The sequence below is a fragment of the Anolis sagrei genome, chromosome 2 (assembly GCF_037176765.1).
Source record: "Anolis sagrei isolate rAnoSag1 chromosome 2, rAnoSag1.mat, whole genome shotgun sequence".
Classification (NCBI taxonomy): Eukaryota; Metazoa; Chordata; class Lepidosauria; order Squamata; family Dactyloidae; genus Anolis; species Anolis sagrei.
The window spans coordinates 13,337,805-13,356,682 of NC_090022.1; the positions used below are offsets into that span (position 1 = coordinate 13,337,805).

The following is an 18,878-nucleotide window of genomic DNA, read 5'->3' on the forward strand; positions in this document are numbered from 1 at the left end:
TGGCCATGTTCCAGAGGCATTCTCTCCTGACGTTTCGCCTTCATCTATGGCAAGCATCCGCAGAGGTAGTGAGGTCTGTTGGAACTAGGAAAAAGAGTTTATATATCTGTGGAATGACCTTTGTGTTGATTCCTACTTAACATAAGGAATGTTGTAAACATTTCCTTAAGTTAAAAGAACCATTGTCTCTGATTATTGTAAACATGTGCTTTCCCCCCAACGTCCATCAAGTCAGCAAATCTTGACAGATGTAAACATTTCTCTTATCACTGTCACAGTTCTTATAGAATCATAGAATCAAAGAGTTGGAAGAGACCTCATGGGCCATCCAGTCCAACCCCATTCTGCCAAGAAGCAGGAATATTGCATTCAAATCACCCCTGACAGATGGACATCCAGCCTCTGTTTAAAAGCTTCCAAAGAAGGAGCCTCCACCACACTCCAGGGCAGAGAGTTCCACAGTCAGGAAGTTATTCGTCATGTTCAGGTGGAATCTTATCACAGTTTACTTTTCAGTTCTCATTAGCAACTTTTAATTACAGTTCTTCAAGCAGGTTTAGTCATTGCAGGCCTTAATATTTTAGAATGGTGTCTCCAAAATTATTAACTCCATCCATACCTTCCATACAATTCCATTCATACCATATATCAAATCGACATTTATCAAATCAGCATATTAAATCTCTTGTGACATGCAGGAAAACAATCAAAGCACCTCCAACAGATGGCCATGCAGCCCTTCTTTAAAATCTCAAGAGAAGGCACCTCTATCAGATTCCCAAGCAAGCAGAATAGTGAAAACATGGCTTTTTGAACAAGCCTTTGGGAATCTAGTGCAATAGATAAACACCGAACTATGTGAAATTGAATACTGGAACAGCTTAGATTATATTTTTGGCTGACAAGGCTAATAGTAAAGATAGTGGTTTTATATGTTTTTAAAGGTTTTAATGTATGTATTATATAATTCTGTTTTAAATGTTTATTGTAATTTTTACATCGTTTTAATGGCATCGAATAGCTGCCTATGTTGTAAAGCCGCCTTGAGTCACCTTCGGGTTCAAGAAAGGTAGGGTAGAAATATCGCAAATAAATAAATAAATAAATATTCCACTGCTGTTCTTCTTAATGTTTAAGTGGAATATTTTTTCCTCCAATCTGGTTCCATTGCTCTGTGTCCCAGTCTCCAGAGCAGCAGAAATCAAGCTGCCCTCATAGAGTCATTGAGTTGAAAGAGACCCTGCGGGCCATCCAGTCCAATTCCCCCACCAAGAAGCAATGTGACATCCTTTCAAACAGGGCCGGACTTTAGCACAGCAGGTTAACCGCCAGCTGCAGTAAATCTTGACAATCGGAAGGTTGACACTTCGAAGCCTGGGTTGGGGTGGGCTCCTGGCCTTTAGCCAAGCTTCTGACTACCTAGCAGTTCGAAAACAAATGCGAGTAGATGAATAGGTACCACTTTAAAGCTATTTAAGGCACCCATAAGGAAATGCCAGAAAAAATCGAGGCGACTCAATCAAAATGGAAGTTTATGAACAAAGCTCTTTGACAGGGAAAGTGGAATGACAGCACCCACTCCCCCCCCCCCCCGTGGGCAGAACCGGGCACAGCCTCCAAGATGCCGAAGATGGGAAATCCTATATATATGGAAGGAAATGGAAGGAAAAAGGAAGAGGGGCTGACCAAGGGCAAGATGGACAGATGGCATCCTTGAAGTGACTGGATTGACCTTGAAGGAGCTGGGGGTGGTGACGACTGACAGGGAGCTCTGGCGTGGGCTGGTCCATGAGGTCACGAAGAGTCGGAAACGACTGAATGAATGAACAACAACAAGGTCTTTAGGCACTGCACCCGGTGTGCCGATCATCACTGGGACCACCTTGACTGGCTTGTGCCAGAGTCTTTGCAGTTCGATCTTTAAATCCTCGTATCGTGTCAGCTTTTCCTGTTGTTTCTTTTCAATCCTGCCGTCACCTGGGATTGCAACATTTATTTTTATCATGATTGTGAGGTCAGGAGCATTGTGCTCCAAAACTCTGTCTGAATCTGGAAGTCCCAGAGGAGTTTGACGTGTTCATTCTCTGTAACTTTTTCAGGCTTGTGATCCCACCAGTTCTTTGTCGCAGGCAGATGGTATTTGTGGCACAAGTTCCAATGAATCATCTGAGCTATTATTATTATTATTATTATTATTATTAATAATAATAATAATAATTAGAGTCACCATATGTTGGGCACAACCTGAAGGCAAGGACACACCAACAACAATGCAAGAAGGCGGGGAGGGATTTGGATTGGGAAAAGAAAATGTCCCTCAGCATCGAAAGGGTGACTCTTTTTCTCTGTCCTCACTTAACAATATCAATGTGACCAATTTCCCAGCTTGCTTTTTGGTTTGTCAATATTCTTCTTGAATTGCTTTGCCCAGAACTGGACACAGTGTTATTCCAGTAAAGCAGAATGGAGTGGGACTCTGATGTCTCTCAAACAAGAAACGAGACTCCTATCAACGCAGCCTAGAACTGCGTTCCCTTCCCTCTTATGGAAGTCACCCACTCACTGCCCACTGAAAGCAGTCTGGGAAAGACACAAAATGGTAAGTCAAGGAATGTCGTCACAGAACACAAAGCCAACAGCCAGAGTGCAGACATCAGTTTATTTAAGTCGAAGAGGTTGCAATCCAAAATAATCTCTGGCCTTCATACAAAAATAATTAGAAGCATTCAGAGCAGCATTCAGAGCAGCAACCCACAAATCAAGTAAAAAGAAAACTCAATCAAACGAGAGCTGGGAAATGGTTTATATGTATGTATGAATCTGGGTGCATCCATACTGTAGAATTATTCCACTTCGTCATGGTTCGATATTATGGAATCCTGTTAATCGTAATATTACAAGATCTTCAACCTTATCTGCCAAAGAGTGAGTGCTGGTGCCTCACCAAACGACAACTCCCAGGATCCCATGGCTTGGAGCCACGACATAAGAGTGCATTGATTCTACAGCATGTGCAAACTGGATGGAAACCAACAAGAAAGAAAACTGGGTGGGTGGAGATCGGCTTCATCTCCATGGATTAATTGGTTTCACATGAGGACTATAATGGTGGGACATACAAGCAAGACAATGCTCCTGCAATATAAGCTGCAGCGGACACATAGATAGTACAAGCATGGACACCTTGGAGAGATTCCGTGCACATCCTTTGGGCTCTCAAGATTCAGGAGGCAAGTGTCTGTGTGAGCATCAGAGAGGATCCGTCCTGCTGGATGAAGAGTTCACAAGGTCCATGCTAAAGGTGCAATTCCACTGTAGAATGAATACAGTTTGGACAGCCTTGGCTCAATACTATGACATCCTGGGAGGTGTAGTTTGGTGACGCACCAGGACTCACTCTTTGGTAAAGGATGCTAAAAGGAGACCTGGTAAAACTACAACTGTTATGATTCCCTTGCACTGGCCCATGGCAGCCAAAGTAGTATCAAATTACATTAATTCTGCAATGGAGACGCATCCAGAGAGACATAAACGATTTCATACAAACCATTCTAGGAACCATTTCACCTCCATCCTTTCCTCTATTAGTCTATATATCATAAATTATTTCATTCTAGCAATTATATTTTAAAGGGGAGGGATTGATTTCATCTCCATCCTTTCTTCTCTTTGTCTATCTTGGCCTTTCTCAGTCTTCTCAAGTTCAGGGTCTAGATTTCTGGCTGGAAACCTCAGAATTCTTCAACTTGCAATGGCTGAAAGCTGGAATTCACCCCCCCCCCCCCCCCCCCCCACACACCTTTCCAAGTTCTTGTTCTGGAAAGCATCTGGTTAGAAAAACACAGACACATTTTGAGAAATATATAAATATATATATATCTTATATTCTCTGCCTCCCTTCCCCCTTTTATACCTTTAATATTATGTTATTGCTTCTTTTTAAAAGAAGGATTTAATCATAAACAGCTCTCAATACGTTTTGCTGTACATTGTTATAACACAAAATATGATACAGAAAATAAGCAAAGAGGAATATTCTGAAACCCTCCATTTCCAGGCAGACAGACCATCTTGATCGTGGAACCTGCAAAGAAATACATATTTGTTTTCATTTTTAATTTACTTGCTCCAAAGGACAGAAAAGTCACTTTTTAAAAAATCTACAGCTTCCCTTCTAGGGAGATGTTGACAAACTAGAATGTGTCCAAAGGAGGGTGACTCAAAGGATCAAGGGTCTGGAGAATAAGCCCTATGAGGAGCGGCTTAAAGAGCTGGGCATGTTTAGCCTGCAGGAAAGAAGGCTGAGGGGAGATATAATGAGAGCCAGGGATCAAGATGTTAGGGGAAGTCACAGGGAGTAGGGAGCAGTCTTATTTTCTGCTGCCCTGGAGACTAGGATGCAATGGAGCAATGGCTTCAAACTACAGGAAAGGAGATTCCATCTGAACATGAGGAAGAACTTCCTGACTGTGAGAGCTGTTCAGCTGTTGAACTCTCTGTCCCCGAGTGTGGTGGAGGCTCCTTCTTTGGAGGCTTTTAAACAGAGACTGGATGGCCATCTGTCAGGGGTGCTCTGAATGTGATTTTCCCGCTTCTTGGCAGAATGGGGTTGGACTGGATGGCCCACGAGGTCTCTTCCAACTCTAGGATTCTATGATTCTCAAGAATTGTCCTTTTCCAAAATACCAAATTGTCCAAATTTGACCCCTTGGCTCTCTCATGTTTCAGTGTATACAAACATTTAAAACAGTGTGTATAGGACTGTCTTCAGGCTATAAGGTGTCTATGGAACATGGATGGCTGGAGTTCCTGTTCAAATAAAGGAAAGCTTCCAGCTGCAGTTCAGTCTGAATCAGCATCTCAAATAAACCCACGAATAGGCCTAAAAACCCAATTTGTTGTCGTTGTTGTTGGGCTTGCAATCACAACAAATATTGGGAGCAAAGTGAGACGTACATTACATTTGCTGGGAGTTTGGGGTACAGGACCTCAGTGAATACCGAAAAATGTGAGATATATATATATGTTTATGTTCGTTTGTGGGATTAACATAACTCAAAAACCACTGGACAACTTGACACCAAATTTGGACACAATACACTAATGAATGACCATCACTCATAAAGACACTAGGAAACACAGTGGAAGAGACTTAAAAAGCCAAAAAATTTTTTACATTACAATGCATGTGGCAAACAACACACACACACATATATATATACACATGCAAACACACCTATACACACACAAAACACATATACACAGACTGGGCCACAGCAACGCGTGGCAGGGGATGGCTAGTGTGTGTGTGTGTGTGTGTGTGTGTGTGTGTGTGTGTGTGTATATATATGCCTTAAGAACATCACTAGAGAAATGTCGAGGTCCTCCAGCACAACTCTATGGCCAGTAGAATCAGACTGAAAGCTGATCATAAAGCCACACTGCAGCACACAAATGTTATGAAGCACATAGAGATTCCTAGAGAAAACATTTTAATCAAATCTGCAAACAATCAAACCCACAAAACTGCAAACATGGAGGGCCAGCTGTTCTTTAAGGTGTTCGATAACTGTTTCCTCTTGCTATTTATATGACTTAGTTCTATTTACTAGTGTAATACAGTTTAAAATAACTTATGGTTTATTTTATTGTTGAAGGCTTTCATGGAATCACTAGGTTGTTGTGAGTTTTCCGGGCTGTATAGCCATGTTCCAGAAGCATTCTCTCCTGATGTTTTGCCCACATCTATGACAGGCATCCTCAGAAGTTGTGAGGTCTGTTGGAAACTAGACAAGTGGGATTTAAACAAGAAACAGACAAGAAACAATCAGGGCCAGCTAATCACCTCCCAACAAAGGATCCCTCCAGAGGCTACAAGTCAGGCTTTGAAGCTGCAAGACCATTCAAAGCTAATCGAGGTGGCCAATTGCAGTATGGACACTTGTCTCCAACAGACAAGAGTTCTTTTCCCACCCTGGACATTCCACAGATATATAAACCCCATTTTCCAAGTTTCCAATAGACCTCACAACCTCTGGGGATGCCTGCCATAGATGTGGGCGAAACGTCAGGAGAGAATGCTTCTGGAACATGGCCATACAGCCCGGAAAACTTACAGGAAAACAACAGAAACATTCCATTAAATTCTCTGCAGCAAAACCTGATAGGATTTTTAAAACATCATAAAAGCAATGACGACTCAAAATGTTGAGTGTTCCTGGCATGATTTATCCCTGGGTAATAAGATTTCAGTATCTTTTCTAGCTAATGTAATTGAGTTTTGCAGCAGAAAGAGCCAAGTTTTGTATCTTACCGAATCTTGGTTCCCAATGAAGATGATCCAGAGTCATGCAGAAGTTTGCAGAAGGAACAACACACCATCCACATTCACCTGGCAAGACAATTTATTTATGATTTATTTACTGCAGTCATATCCCGCCCTTCTCAATCCCAAAGGAAACTCAGGGTGGCCGTAAAAAGGCAACAGTTCAATGGTGTGTGTACACAAATCATCAATAAATAAACAAAAGCATTAAAACCAACCAATTAAAACATCACATTAAAACAACAATTTAAAATCATATAATACAGGTCATAATCCAGGGCCAGTCCGAGTCGTCAATGTTAATTTATAGTCTCTTATTGCACTGATCCCAGAGCCAATTTTTTAGTTTTTTTCCTGAAGGCCAAGAGCGAGGGAGCCGATCTAACTTCACTGTGGAAAAAGTTCCATAATAGAGGGGCCACCACTGAGAAGGCCCTGTCTCTCACCCGCACCAGTTGTGCTTGCAAGGGGGGTGGGACTAAGAGCAGGGCCTCCCCAGATTATCTTAATCTCTGAGGTGGTTCATAGGGGGAGATATGATTGGACAGGTAAGCTGGGCCAAAACCATTTAGGGCTTTATAGGCTAAAGCCAGCACTTTGAATTGTGCTCGGTAGCAGACTGGTAACCAGTGGAGTGGACACAACAGGGGAGTTGTGTGCTCCCTGTACACCACTCCAGTAAGCAACCTGGCAGCCATCTGTTGGGCCATGTGAAGCTTCCGAACAGTCTTCAAAGGCAACCCCACATAGAGCGCGTTGCAGTAATCTATTCTCGAAGTAACAACAGCGTGCGCCGCTGTGGCCAAGTCTGACTTCTCAAGGTACGGGCACAACTGGCACACAAGTTTTAATTGTGCAAAAGCTCCTCTGGCCATCGCTGAGACCTGGCGTTCCAGGTTCAGCGACGAGTCCAGGAGGACTCCCAAGCTGCAAACCTGTGTCTTCAGGGAAGTGTAACCCTGTCCAGCACAGGATGTAACCCTATACCCTGTTCGGCCTTTCAACTGACGAGGAGTACCTCTGTCTTGTCTGGATTCAATGTCAATTTGTTCGCCCTCATCTAGACTGTCGCAGCTGCCAAGCACCAGTTCAGGACTTGAACATCCTCCTTAGTAGCAGGTGGAAAGGAGTAATAGAGTTCAACATCATCTGTATACAGGTGGCATCGACTCCAAAACTCTGGATGATCTTTCCCAGCAGCTTCATGTAGATGTTAAGCAACATGGGGGACAATACTGAACCCTGTGGGACCCCAGAGGACAAAGGCTTTAGGGCTGAGAAAGTGTCCCTTAACAACACCTGAAATCCCTAATCCATCTAAAACACAGACATGTGCCTTTCACCTTAAGAACAGACAAGCATCCCGAGCTCTGAGAATTACCTGGGAAGGAATCCCACTGGAGCATTGCAGCGCACCCAAATACCTAGGAGTCACCCTGGACCATGCCCTGACCTACAAGAAGCACTGCCTGAATATCAAGCAAAAAGTGGGCGCTAGAAACAATATCATATGAAAGCTGACTGGCACAACCTGGGGATTAAAACCAGACACTGTGAAGACATCTGCCCTTGCGCTATGCTACTCTGCTGCTGAGTATGCATGCCCAGTGTGGAACACATCTCATCACGCTAAAACAGTGGATGTGGCTCTTAACGAGACATGCCGCATTATCATGGGATGCCGGCGCCCTACACCACTGGAGAAATTACACTGTTTAGCCAGTATTGCACCACCTGACATCCGCTGGGAAGTAGCAGCCAATAGTGAAAGGACCAAGGCAGAGACATCTCCAGCTCATCCCTTGTTTGGGTATCAGCCAGCACATCAACAACTTAAATCAAGAAATAGTTTTCTAAGATCTACAGAGACACTCGCTGGAACACCACAGCAAGCGAGAGTCCAAAAGTTGCAGGCTCAAACCCAGAACCTCAATCAATGGCTGAAACCAAATGAGAGACTCCTCCCTGGGCACACAGAAAACTGGGTGACTTGGAAGGCGCTGAACAGACTGTGTTCTGGCACCACAAGATGCAGAGCCAACCTTAAGAAATGGGGCTACGAAGTGGAATCCACGACGTGCGAGTGTGGAGAAGAGCAAACCACTGACCACCTGCTACAATGCAACCTGAGCCCCGCCACATGCACAATGGAGGACCTCCTTGCGGCAACACCAGAGGCACTCCAAGTGGCCAGATACTGGTCAAAGGACATTTAATCAACTACCAAGCTTGCAAATTTTGTGTTTTGTCTGTCTGTTTGTTTGTTTGTTTTGTTCTGTTAGAAATGTAATACAATTGTCTGGTTGCCCCTGACATGAGAAAAAAACCTGAAAGCGGCTCTCTAGGAAGAACCGGAGGCAGTGCAAAACAGTGGCCCCAAGCCCCATTCCTGCGAGTTGAGAGGTCCAGGAGAACCCACAGGGACACACTTCCCCTGTCCAGTTCCTGGAGCAGATCATCTACTAAAGTGACCAAGGCTGTTTCAGTTCCATGACCCGGCCTAAAGCCAGACTGCCCTGGATCCAGATAATCAGTTTCCTTCAAGAAGACCTGGAGTTGCAAGGCCAACACATGTTCCATTACTTTGCCCCAAAAAGGGAGATTTTCTAGTATGATATGAGGGCATACCACACCACAAACATGTGGCACAAGTTTCCTTGTAACAAAAGGATTGTCCTGTGGTGGGTATTTAGATGTTTCTTAATGGGGAACATGACTACATTTGCTTTCTGTGCCATCTAAAAAGTCCCTTAGGAAGCAAGAAAGAAGCATGCCTCTTCCTTACCACAGTAGCGTTAAATGTTTCCACACAGATCTCCGTAGATTTTTTCGTTTCCATGGCCAGCTCAGAAACAGAATTAGGCAAAATTATTTGGGTTGTGTCCGAAGAAGAAACACCTGGGGAGAAGCACAAAATATCTGATGGGGATTCATAAACAAATGCCTGCAGATTGTTACCCCTTTCTGAAGTGATTTCTGATGGTCTGTTTCCTAGATCTATGTGACTCAAGGTGTTTTGCTTCATGTCTTTCTTTTCCCGAGAAGTCTTTAGTGTGCTTTGTTTGTAAAGGGAACATATCTTCCTTAAGATGCCTTATACAAGAGTCAGCATTAGGGATTGAACTGCAAAGACTCTGGCACAAACCAGTAAAGATGGTCCCAGTGGTGATTGGCACACTAGGTGCAGTGCCTAAAGGCCTTGGTCTGCATTTAAACACAATTGGCGCTGACAAAATTGCCATCTGCCAGCTGCAGAAGGCCACCTTACTGGGATCAGCACACATTATTCGCCGATACATCACACAGTCCTAGACACTTGGGAAGTGTCTGACGTGTGATCCAATGCAACAGGCAGCAGAGTGATCTTGTCTGCTGTGGACTCATCTTGTTGTGTTTCAGATAATATTAATAATAATAATAATAATCATCATCATCATCATCATCCAGCATCATCATCATCATCCAGCATAGAGATCTCGTTTGCTGTGACATACTGTGGTTTTGTGTCAGTAAAATAATAATAATAATAATAATAATAATAATAATAATAATTTTCATGTCAGGAATGACTTGAGAAACTGCAAGTTGCGTCTGGTGTGAGAGAAATGGTTATCTGCAAGGACGTTGCCCAGGGGATGCCAGATGTGTTACAATCCTGTGGGAGTCTTCTCTCATGTCCCCGTATAGGAAGCTAGAGCTGGCACAGTAAAACTGAGTTACTATGTCGTGAAATGATGCAAGTCTAAAAAGTATGAGACCAAAATGAAATGTTTGGCAAGCTCTATGGGTTTACTCTTTCTACTTCTAAATCTATCCATGAGGGCAGCCATCGTGTGGCAGTGTGTTCAACTATGTAATCCACAACAGTGTTGACAGAATTTCCCCTCTGTATATTCCCGCATTTTCCTTCATGCATCAAGGGGGCTCTTACCTGCATGTGTCTTTTCGTGCTGTCTCAGGTTGGAACATCGAACGAATCGCTTCTCGCACTGGGAGCACTCGTAGGGCTTCTCGCCCGTGTGAGTTCTCTGGTGTATGTGAAGGGATGCTTTCAGTTTGAAGGTCTTCCCGCAATCTGGGCACGAGTAGAGCTTGTCTTGGCTGTGGGTCGTCTGATGTGCCACCAAGGAAGCCTTCTGGTTGAAGCTCTTCCCACACTCTTGGCACATGAACGGCTTCTCCCCCGTGTGGATTCGCTGGTGCCGGGCTAAATTGCTTTTGTTATGAAAGCTTTTTCCACATTCGGTACACAAAAACGGCTTTTCGCCTGTGTGAACCTTCTGGTGTATGTAGAGCCCTGCCTGTTGACTGAAACGTCTCCCACATTCAGAGCACTGATAGGGTTTCTCTCCAGTGTGCGTCCTCTGGTGAAGGATAAGGTGGTATCTCGATTGGAAGCTCTTATCACAAGTCAGGCAGGGATGGGATTTCTCTTTGCTGGTTGCAACAACGGACTCCTCATTGTTTACACTCTTCTTTGTGGATTCTGGCGCACTCTCTTCCCTATGCGTCTTCATGTGTGAAAGGAAGCCTTTCCTCCGTTTGAATGTTTTGCCGCACTCCGAGCAGACATACGGATGGTCCGTGTGATGGCTCAGCTCATGCTCAACGAGGCACGCTTTCTGAATAAAACCTTTCCCGCACATGGGGCAGCAATGTGGTTTCTCCCCCGTGTGGATCCTTCGATGCCTCACCAGGTCGCCTTTATACGCAAACCTCTTGTCGCACACAGCGCATATATATTTCCTCTCTCCCGTATGGACAACCTCGTGTTTGCTCAGGGCCTGTTTATTAATGAACCTTTTGCCACATTCAGGGCACGGAAAGGGCCGCTCTCCTGTGTGGATTCTCCTATGGACGATAAGGTACACGTGGCTTATGAAACTTTTGCCGCAATCGAGGCATTTGTAGGGCTTCTCCCCCGTGTGGATCTTCATGTGTGTCATCAGGTTGCCTTTATTGGAAAACCTCTTCTCGCACACGGTGCATAAATATTTCCTCTCTCCCGTATGGACGACCTTGTGTTTACTCAGGGCCTGTTTATTTTTGAACCTTTTGCCACATTCAGGGCATGGAAAGGGCCGCTCTCCCGTGTGGATTTTCCTATGGATGAAAAGGGATGTGCGGCTCACAAAACTTTTGCCGCACTCAAGGCATTTGTAGGGTTTCTCTCCTGTGTGAGTTCTTTCATGTGCAGTTAAATATACCTTCTTACTGAACCTTTTTTCACAGAAAGAGCAGCTGAATCGCTTCTCTCTTGGGTGGGATTTTCTGTGCTCAAAGAGGAGAGATTGATCACTGAGTAAACATCCATCAGGGTCTCCCCCCTCTTGAGAGCAGTCTTGAACACTAATGTTAAGACCCTGCAAATCATTCGCTTCATTCTCTTCCAGTGATGTTCCCCTGCCATTGATCATCTGATCAGATATTTCTGGCTGACCTCTCTCATCTTTGTTCTCCTCAACTTGGTCATTCCCTGTTAGATTCAACAAAGAGTAAGAATTAAAGCTGTATTCACTGGTGCTTAACAAATATGATGATATTCTAGCACAATGGTTCTCAACCTTCCTAATGCCGTGACCCCTTAATATAGTTCCTCATGTTGTGGTGACCCCCCTCCAGCCATAACATTGTTACTTCATAACTGTGATTTTGCTACTGTTATGAATCGTAATGTAAATATCTGATATGCAGGATGTATTTTCATTCACTGAACCAAATTTGGCACAAATACCCAATATGCCCAAATTTGAATACTGGTGGGCTTGGGAGGGAGAGATTGGTTTTGTCAGTTGAGAGTTGTAGTTGCTGGGATTTATAGTTCACCTACAATCAAAAAGCATTCTGAACTCCGCCAATGATGGAACCGAATCAATCTTGGCACACAGAACTTCCATGACCAACAGAAAATACTGGAAAGGTTTGGTGGGCATTGACCTTGAGTTCTGGAACTGTAGTTCACCTACATCCAGAGAGCACTGTGGACTCAAACAATGGTGGATCTGGACCAAACTTGGAACAAATACACATGTGAACACTGGTGGAGTTTGGGGAAAATAGACGTTGACATTTGGAAGTTGTAGTTGCTGGAATTTATAGTTCACCTACAATCAAAGAGAAATCTGAACCTCAGCAGCAATAGAATTGGACCTAACTTTCCACATAGAACCCAGATGACCAACAGAAAATACTGTGTTTTTTTATGGTCTTCCGCGACCCCTCTGACACTTTCTCGCGACCCCCAGGTTGAGAAATGCTGTTCTAGCATGTTGTCTATTTGGACCGTGCTCTGACTTATAAGAAACACTGCTTGAATATCAAGCAAAAAGTAGATGTGAGAAACCTTCACTTTATCTCTCAGATGAAGTTTTATTCCATTGTTATCCCATCCAAGCTCCCGAATTCTATTACCATTTTATCAGTTGTTTTTATTTTTATTTTGTTATTTTGATTATACTATGTTATTACTATTTTATTTGATGTTACTGTCTTGTTTATATGTATTTTTGCTTCATTTGGGCTTGGCCCCATGTTAGCCGCCCTGAGTCCCTTCGGGAAGATGGTGGCAGGGTATAAATAAAGTTTATTATATTATTATTACTGGCTGTTAGGAATTGTGGGAGTTGAAGTCCAAAACACCTGGAGAGCCCAAGTTTGCCCATGCCTGGTGTAGATGCAGCCAGAGAAGAAAGAGCAGAGTTGTGAGTGTAGAACAGGATCCTGCTCGTTCTCTCTCCATCTTCTCCTCTAAACTTATGGTCAAAATGATGCTTACCCAGGGAGGACACAGTATGGTAATTTGCCAACATGACTTCCCAATACAGAGCCCTCTGGCTCAGATCCAGCAAAGCCCATTCCTCTTCTGAGAACTTGACAGCCACTTCCTCAAAGGTCACTCGGCCCTGGAAGAGAAAGAAAAGCATGTATCATTTTATCACTATTTATACTAAATGTGATACGTTTGCTTTCTAATGGTTCAATATACACAATTTTTTGCTACTTGCACAAAATTATTTTTAATAATATAGAATTGAATGACTTCCAGGCTATGTGTCTGAGGTGAATATTAAACACTGATGAGTTTTGTGTTTAGACTTGGATTCTATCTCCAAGAGACAGCATCTGTGTATGCCGACACAGGGATCCCAAAATCTGAAACCCCAACAGTTCTGGTCAACAGTGTTGAGGATGAGGAAAATTCAACCTGTATCAAGACTAGGGTCAGGAGATTAACCTGTATAATCTATGTTCTGACAGAACTTTAGTAACAAAATCTATTCACAAGAAACCCCGAGTAATGTGTGACAATATTGCAGATTTAGTGAGGTATCTTGAATATGAGACCCAAGTCTAAACAAATTTTGTATACACCTTGTACACAGAGCCTGAAAGCAGTTGTATACACAATCTTTTCCATAATTTTCTGGACTGCAAGACTAGAGATGAGGGTCTGAATCATCACTTGGCCATGGAAACTCAAATGGCGACCTCAGGTTAAGTCACACTCTCTCAGCTCTAGAATAAATCTAGAAAACCCCACTGAAGACTCGTTATGAGTCAGAAAATATTTAAAGACACGCCTTAACAACAACAAGGAGTGGACAACATTATCTGGGATCCACTGTCCTATTTTCTGTCTGCAGGAAATAAATGTTTTGGTACCTAGCTGAAGGGTTTAGAAGCCTCTTCTAAAATGCCATTTTATTCCTTTCTCTTGGTTGAGCATCCCTTACCCAGATTTCTGGAATCCAAAATTTTCCAAAACTGGAAATTGCCTGAACAGATCACTTGCTTTCTGATAGTTGTGTGGGCAAACTTGATTTCATGCACAACTGTTACACAAGGATTGTCTAAAATTACATGCATGTAATATATGTATATAAGGTGGATATGATACAGAAATGATGCCATATTTGGATATCCCAATAACATAACATTACATTTCATACACAGAGCCTGAAAACAATTGCGTTCGATATTTGTAATAATTTTGTGCATAAAACCAAGCTCAGCAAGCAAAGGAGTCACTCTCTCAGCCACCAATTTTTACAATTTTTGATTTTGTCATTCCGAGAAAGGGATGCACAAGTGTGGTTGGATGCCCGCCACTCACCGCAGCTTTCTGCCTCCCGTCCTTTTGCTCTCTGACTAAGAACGTTTCTGCCAGGGACACTGCTTGGGCACAGTTTGCAGGGCCATGTGCCCTGACCCAGGTCTTCATCTCCAAGGGGAGGACAGCCAGGAATTTCTCCAGGATCACCAGCTCCAGGATCTGCTCCTTTGTGTTCTGTCCTGGCTTCAGCCACTGAAGGCCACGCTCCCAGAGATGCCGGCAAACCTCTCTTGGCTCCTTGGAACGTCTGTATGGGCCTTCCCCCTCTTGAGAACAGTCATGCACACTAACATTAAGACCCCGTGAATCATACTCTTCAATCTTTTCCAATGATGTTCCTCTGCCATTGTCCAGCTGCTCAGATCTTTCTGGGTGACCGCTCCCATCTTTGTTCTCCTCAACTTGGTAATTCCCTGTTAGATTCAACAAAGAGTAACAATTAAATCCAGTTCTGGCCCAACTTACCTATTCAAATGTGTCTCCCCTTACAAACCTTCCAGGAATTTAAGACAAAACTTCTAGGACGCTACCTGCCAATCTTGCCCCTTCCTCCACACACTCTACTCTTGGTTCTTCCTCTTCTTTCACCCGGGAGATGAAGTCAGGTCTGGAGATCAGAAGGGTTGCTGTGAAAGCAAAAACAACAACTGGTTATTGATGGGTTGCAAGAGAAGAAGGTTACAGTACGATTCCTCTTCCAGGCTCCCTGAGAATGCCTGAAACTGGGACTATCCCATGGACTTTCACTGGTGGACCTAGAGAGATCCTTAAATAGAAGTGTTTGTGGGTCTTCCCAGTTCCTCCAGTGCTATTCTATGCTATGCTTGTTTTGGAAGCATACCATAGTCTCATGCTGAGGAACCAAGAGAGGCCCACAAATACTGGCAAGTTTGCCCATGCCTGGTGTAGATGAAATACAAGTTTGCCCATGCCTGGTGTAGATGAACCCACAGAAGAAAGAGCAGAGTTGTGAGTGTAGAACGGGATCGTGCTATTTCTCTCTCCGTCTTCTCCTTTAAACCTATGGACAAAATGATACTTACCCAGGGAGGACACAGTATGATAATTTGCCACCATGACTTCCCAATACAAAGCCCTCTGGCGCAGATCCAGCAAAGCCCATTCCTCCTCTGAGAACTTCACCGCCACTTCTTCAAAGGTCAACAGGCCCTGGAAGAGAGAAAAAAAATGCAATATTTTATCACTGCTTATACCAGATGTGAAAAATCCTTCTCACATCCCAAGAAGAATTTAAAGGGGTTCCCTGCAAGGGGCTGAATTGGATGGCCTTTGTGGTCTCATCCAACTTTAAGACTGGATGATTCCATTACTTCCAAACTCAGGTTTGACGTGCCCTTGGACACCATTATATGTCTTTTTGGATAGTCCATTATATCTGAAATTCTGTAAACCAAAATATTCCCAAATTTTCCACTTGGGTGGTTCAGATGTTAATACATTTGCTTTATAATGCTTCAATATACATCCATTTTTCTTCTTGTACAACATTATTAATGATAATAATATTGGATCAAATGACTTCCAGGCTATGTGTATAAGACATATATTAAACATTGATGAATTTTATATTTAGACTTGAATCCCATCTCCAAGATACAATATATGTACATGCCGAAATGGGTTTTCCAAAACCGAAACCCAAAAGAGTTCTCGTCCACAGTATTTAGGACGAGGGAGATGACACCTGTATTATGATTAGGATCAGGGGAATATCCTGTATTACCTCCAAATCTATATTCTGACAGACCTTTAGTAACAAAATCAATTCTGAATACACCCCTGCTCGTGAGTGCAAATATTAAGGATTTAATCCGATACATGTTTGCATGGAACAAAGCCACAAAGTGTTCTGTTAGGCTTACTTTCAGGTGTGTAAGCTGTCAGTATGTAATGTTATATGGAATGAAAATTGCTTATAGTTTAAATTGTGTGATTTCCATAATGCATGGGTTAAAACAGAGATCTGTAGTATTGGTAGAGTGTCACTTTTAGAGTTTCCCTGTGCTGACCGGATGAAGAAGGTCTGATAAGAAAGGAATGAGCTTCTTGCAGTGTGCCAAGATGAGAGCCAACATGATTGATGATTGTCTTGTATATATATTGTGTAAATAAAGATAAGTGCCACTTTCTGGTGAAAGCTGAATCTTTACCACTTCCTGCTTTCAAGCAGAACTTGGGAGGTTGAAGCAGCTGAGATAATGGAGGTGATTTATCTCAATCTACCAACATAAGCAACAGAGTTACACTCTTAAAGAAAAGATAAACCTCAGAAATTTCAAATCCCTGCACTGAGGAATCCCAAGTTTGGACTAGCTGACCTCCAGGGATCCTCTCCAAATCACAGGGAAGCAGTTCTAACTCCTCCCTTTCCTGCCTTTTTTTCCCTACCCTTTCCTCAGCTGTATGATATCCTGTTTAAGATAGGTAACCTACAGGATTAGCTGCTTGGAAAGGCTTGGAAATTGCGTCTTTGAGGCTCGTTATAAAGCAACATCAAGGCAGACCATAAAGCAGCAGAACTGTGAAACAAAACAATATATTGCATAAACCTAGAACTATGGGTGGAGGATCCTTTATCCAAATACTTAGGACCAGATTTCAGGATTTGGGGTTGTTGTTGTTTTTCAGAATTTGGAATACCTGTCTTTGCTTGTATGGAGGTAATGAGGTATCTTGAAGATGGGACAAAAGTCGAAAAAAGAATCCCGTTGATGTTTTGTATACACTTTGTACACAGAGCTTGAAAGCACTTGTATACACAATATTTTCTATAAATTTCTGGACTCCAACCCTAGAGATGAACGTCTGAATCCACATTTGGCCATGGAAACAAAACGGGCAACCTTAGGCAAGTCACACTCTCTCAGCTCTAGAATAAACTCTGCCAAGAAAACCCTACTGTAGAGTCGTCATGAGTCAGAAATGATTTAAAGACACACATTAACAACAAGGACAAGACAACAATCTGGGAGCCGGTGTCCAATTTGATGTCTGCAGGAAATATTTTTTTTCCTACCTAGTTGAAGGCTTTTGAGATAGCCTCTTTAATGTTGGCATTCTAAAATGCTCCTTTTCTTGACATTTCAGGTTGAGCATCCCTTACCCAGAATTCTGGAATCTAACATTCTTCAAAACTGGAAATTGTCCAAACAGGTTCCTTGCTTTTTGAGAGTTGTGTTGGCAAAATTACTTTCAGGATATGTATATCCCAGGCATGGGGGAAGTAACAGAGGAAATAATAGAGCAAAAACTATATTGGAATAAAGATCGATTTTTGTCCCTCAATATAGAGGTAAAGGAGGGGAACAACAAATGGTCAGATATATTGAAATTTATGATGGCTGCTATATATGCCACAATCACCAGAAGTTGGAAAGATATAACAAGGTGGGACCTGAAAACCTGGTGGTCTTATCTCTTTGAATATTTAATTAATGATTTCATCTATGAAAATAAAAATAAATATTTGAATTTTCAGTCAAGACAAGATTGGTTTAGGAAATGGTCTTGTTTAATTGACAAAACGGAAGGAAAGGATAGGTACAGAACTTTGAATCAGGCCTTCCAGATAATTAAATCAATGAACTGATTTAGGTAGGCCCAGGTGGGGGTGGGAGGGAGGTGGGGAGAGAGAGGGGGTGGGGGGGGGGGTTTAAAGGGGTAATTAATCAAGATATACGGTAAAGGGAAGCACAATTGGAACCTGTATCCTAGCCATAAAAATTGTAATCAGTTTTTGATATTATCTTTTAGATGGCTAAGGTTCGTATTGTATTGTTTTGTTATCTGTATGGAGAAATTAATAAAACATTTTTTTTTAAAAACAGGTATGGGGGAATTCCAGCCCTCCAGATGTTTTGGACTTCAACTCGCATAATTCCTAGGCTGTTGGGAATTGTGGGAGTTAATGTCCAAAACATCTGGAGGGCCCAAGTTTGCCCATGCCTGGTATAGAAGGTGGATAAAAAAACAGATATCTCCAAAACACTGCATTACATTTCATAGGCAGCTGTGGTTGGTTGCCCGTCACTCACCTGCCTCCTGTTCTTTTGCTCTTTGACTAAGAATGCTTCTGCCAGGGCCACTGCTTGGGCGCAGTGTGTGGGGTCATATGCCCTGACCCAGGTCTTCATCTCCAAGGGGAGGACGGCCAGGAATTTCTCCAGGATCACCAGCTCCAGGATCTGCTCCTTCGTGTTCTGCCCTGGCTTCAGCCACCGAAGGCCAAGTTCCCAGAGATGCTGGCAAAGCATTCGGGGACCCTTGGCCTCTTCATATATGAACTGCTGGAAACTCTGATATTCAGCGTATGCATCTATATTATCCTCATCTAGAGTCTTTGGTACCATTTCCCCCCTGAATCCCATGTCATTCCCATCACTGATGGCATGCAAGCTTTCTCTGCCTCTTTTTGCTGTG

At 43.0% G+C, this 18,878-nt stretch overlaps 2 protein-coding genes across 3 annotated transcripts in view; one reads left to right on the top strand and one right to left on the bottom strand.

Annotated features, from left to right (window-relative positions):
• LOC132765749 (zinc finger protein 845-like) overlaps positions 1 to 18,878 on the top strand; it is a 65,792-nt gene that overhangs the window by 16,381 nt on the left and 30,533 nt on the right. The gene's annotated exons all lie outside the window — the stretch shown is intronic.
• The window catches only part of LOC132765979 (zinc finger protein 189-like), a 19,172-nt gene continuing 4,089 nt past the window's right edge, over positions 3,796 to 18,878 (bottom strand). For both annotated transcript variants that reach the window (XM_060760295.2, XM_060760294.2), the window contains 9 exons: positions 18,494 to 18,878; positions 15,482 to 15,608; positions 14,969 to 15,064; positions 14,439 to 14,851; positions 13,101 to 13,227; positions 10,257 to 11,801; positions 9,111 to 9,223; positions 6,314 to 6,391; positions 3,796 to 4,084 (listed from right to left, as the gene is read on the bottom strand). The exon at positions 18,494 to 18,878 is cut by the window's right edge and continues 236 nt beyond it. In XM_060760295.2, coding sequence (XP_060616278.2) covers positions 6,347 to 6,391; positions 9,111 to 9,223; positions 10,257 to 11,801; positions 13,101 to 13,227; positions 14,439 to 14,851; positions 14,969 to 15,064; positions 15,482 to 15,608; positions 18,494 to 18,878 — 2,851 coding nt within the window. In that variant the 3' untranslated portion in view covers positions 3,796 to 4,084; positions 6,314 to 6,346. The remainder of the gene's footprint in view (positions 4,085 to 6,313; positions 6,392 to 9,110; positions 9,224 to 10,256; positions 11,802 to 13,100; positions 13,228 to 14,438; positions 14,852 to 14,968; positions 15,065 to 15,481; positions 15,609 to 18,493) is intronic.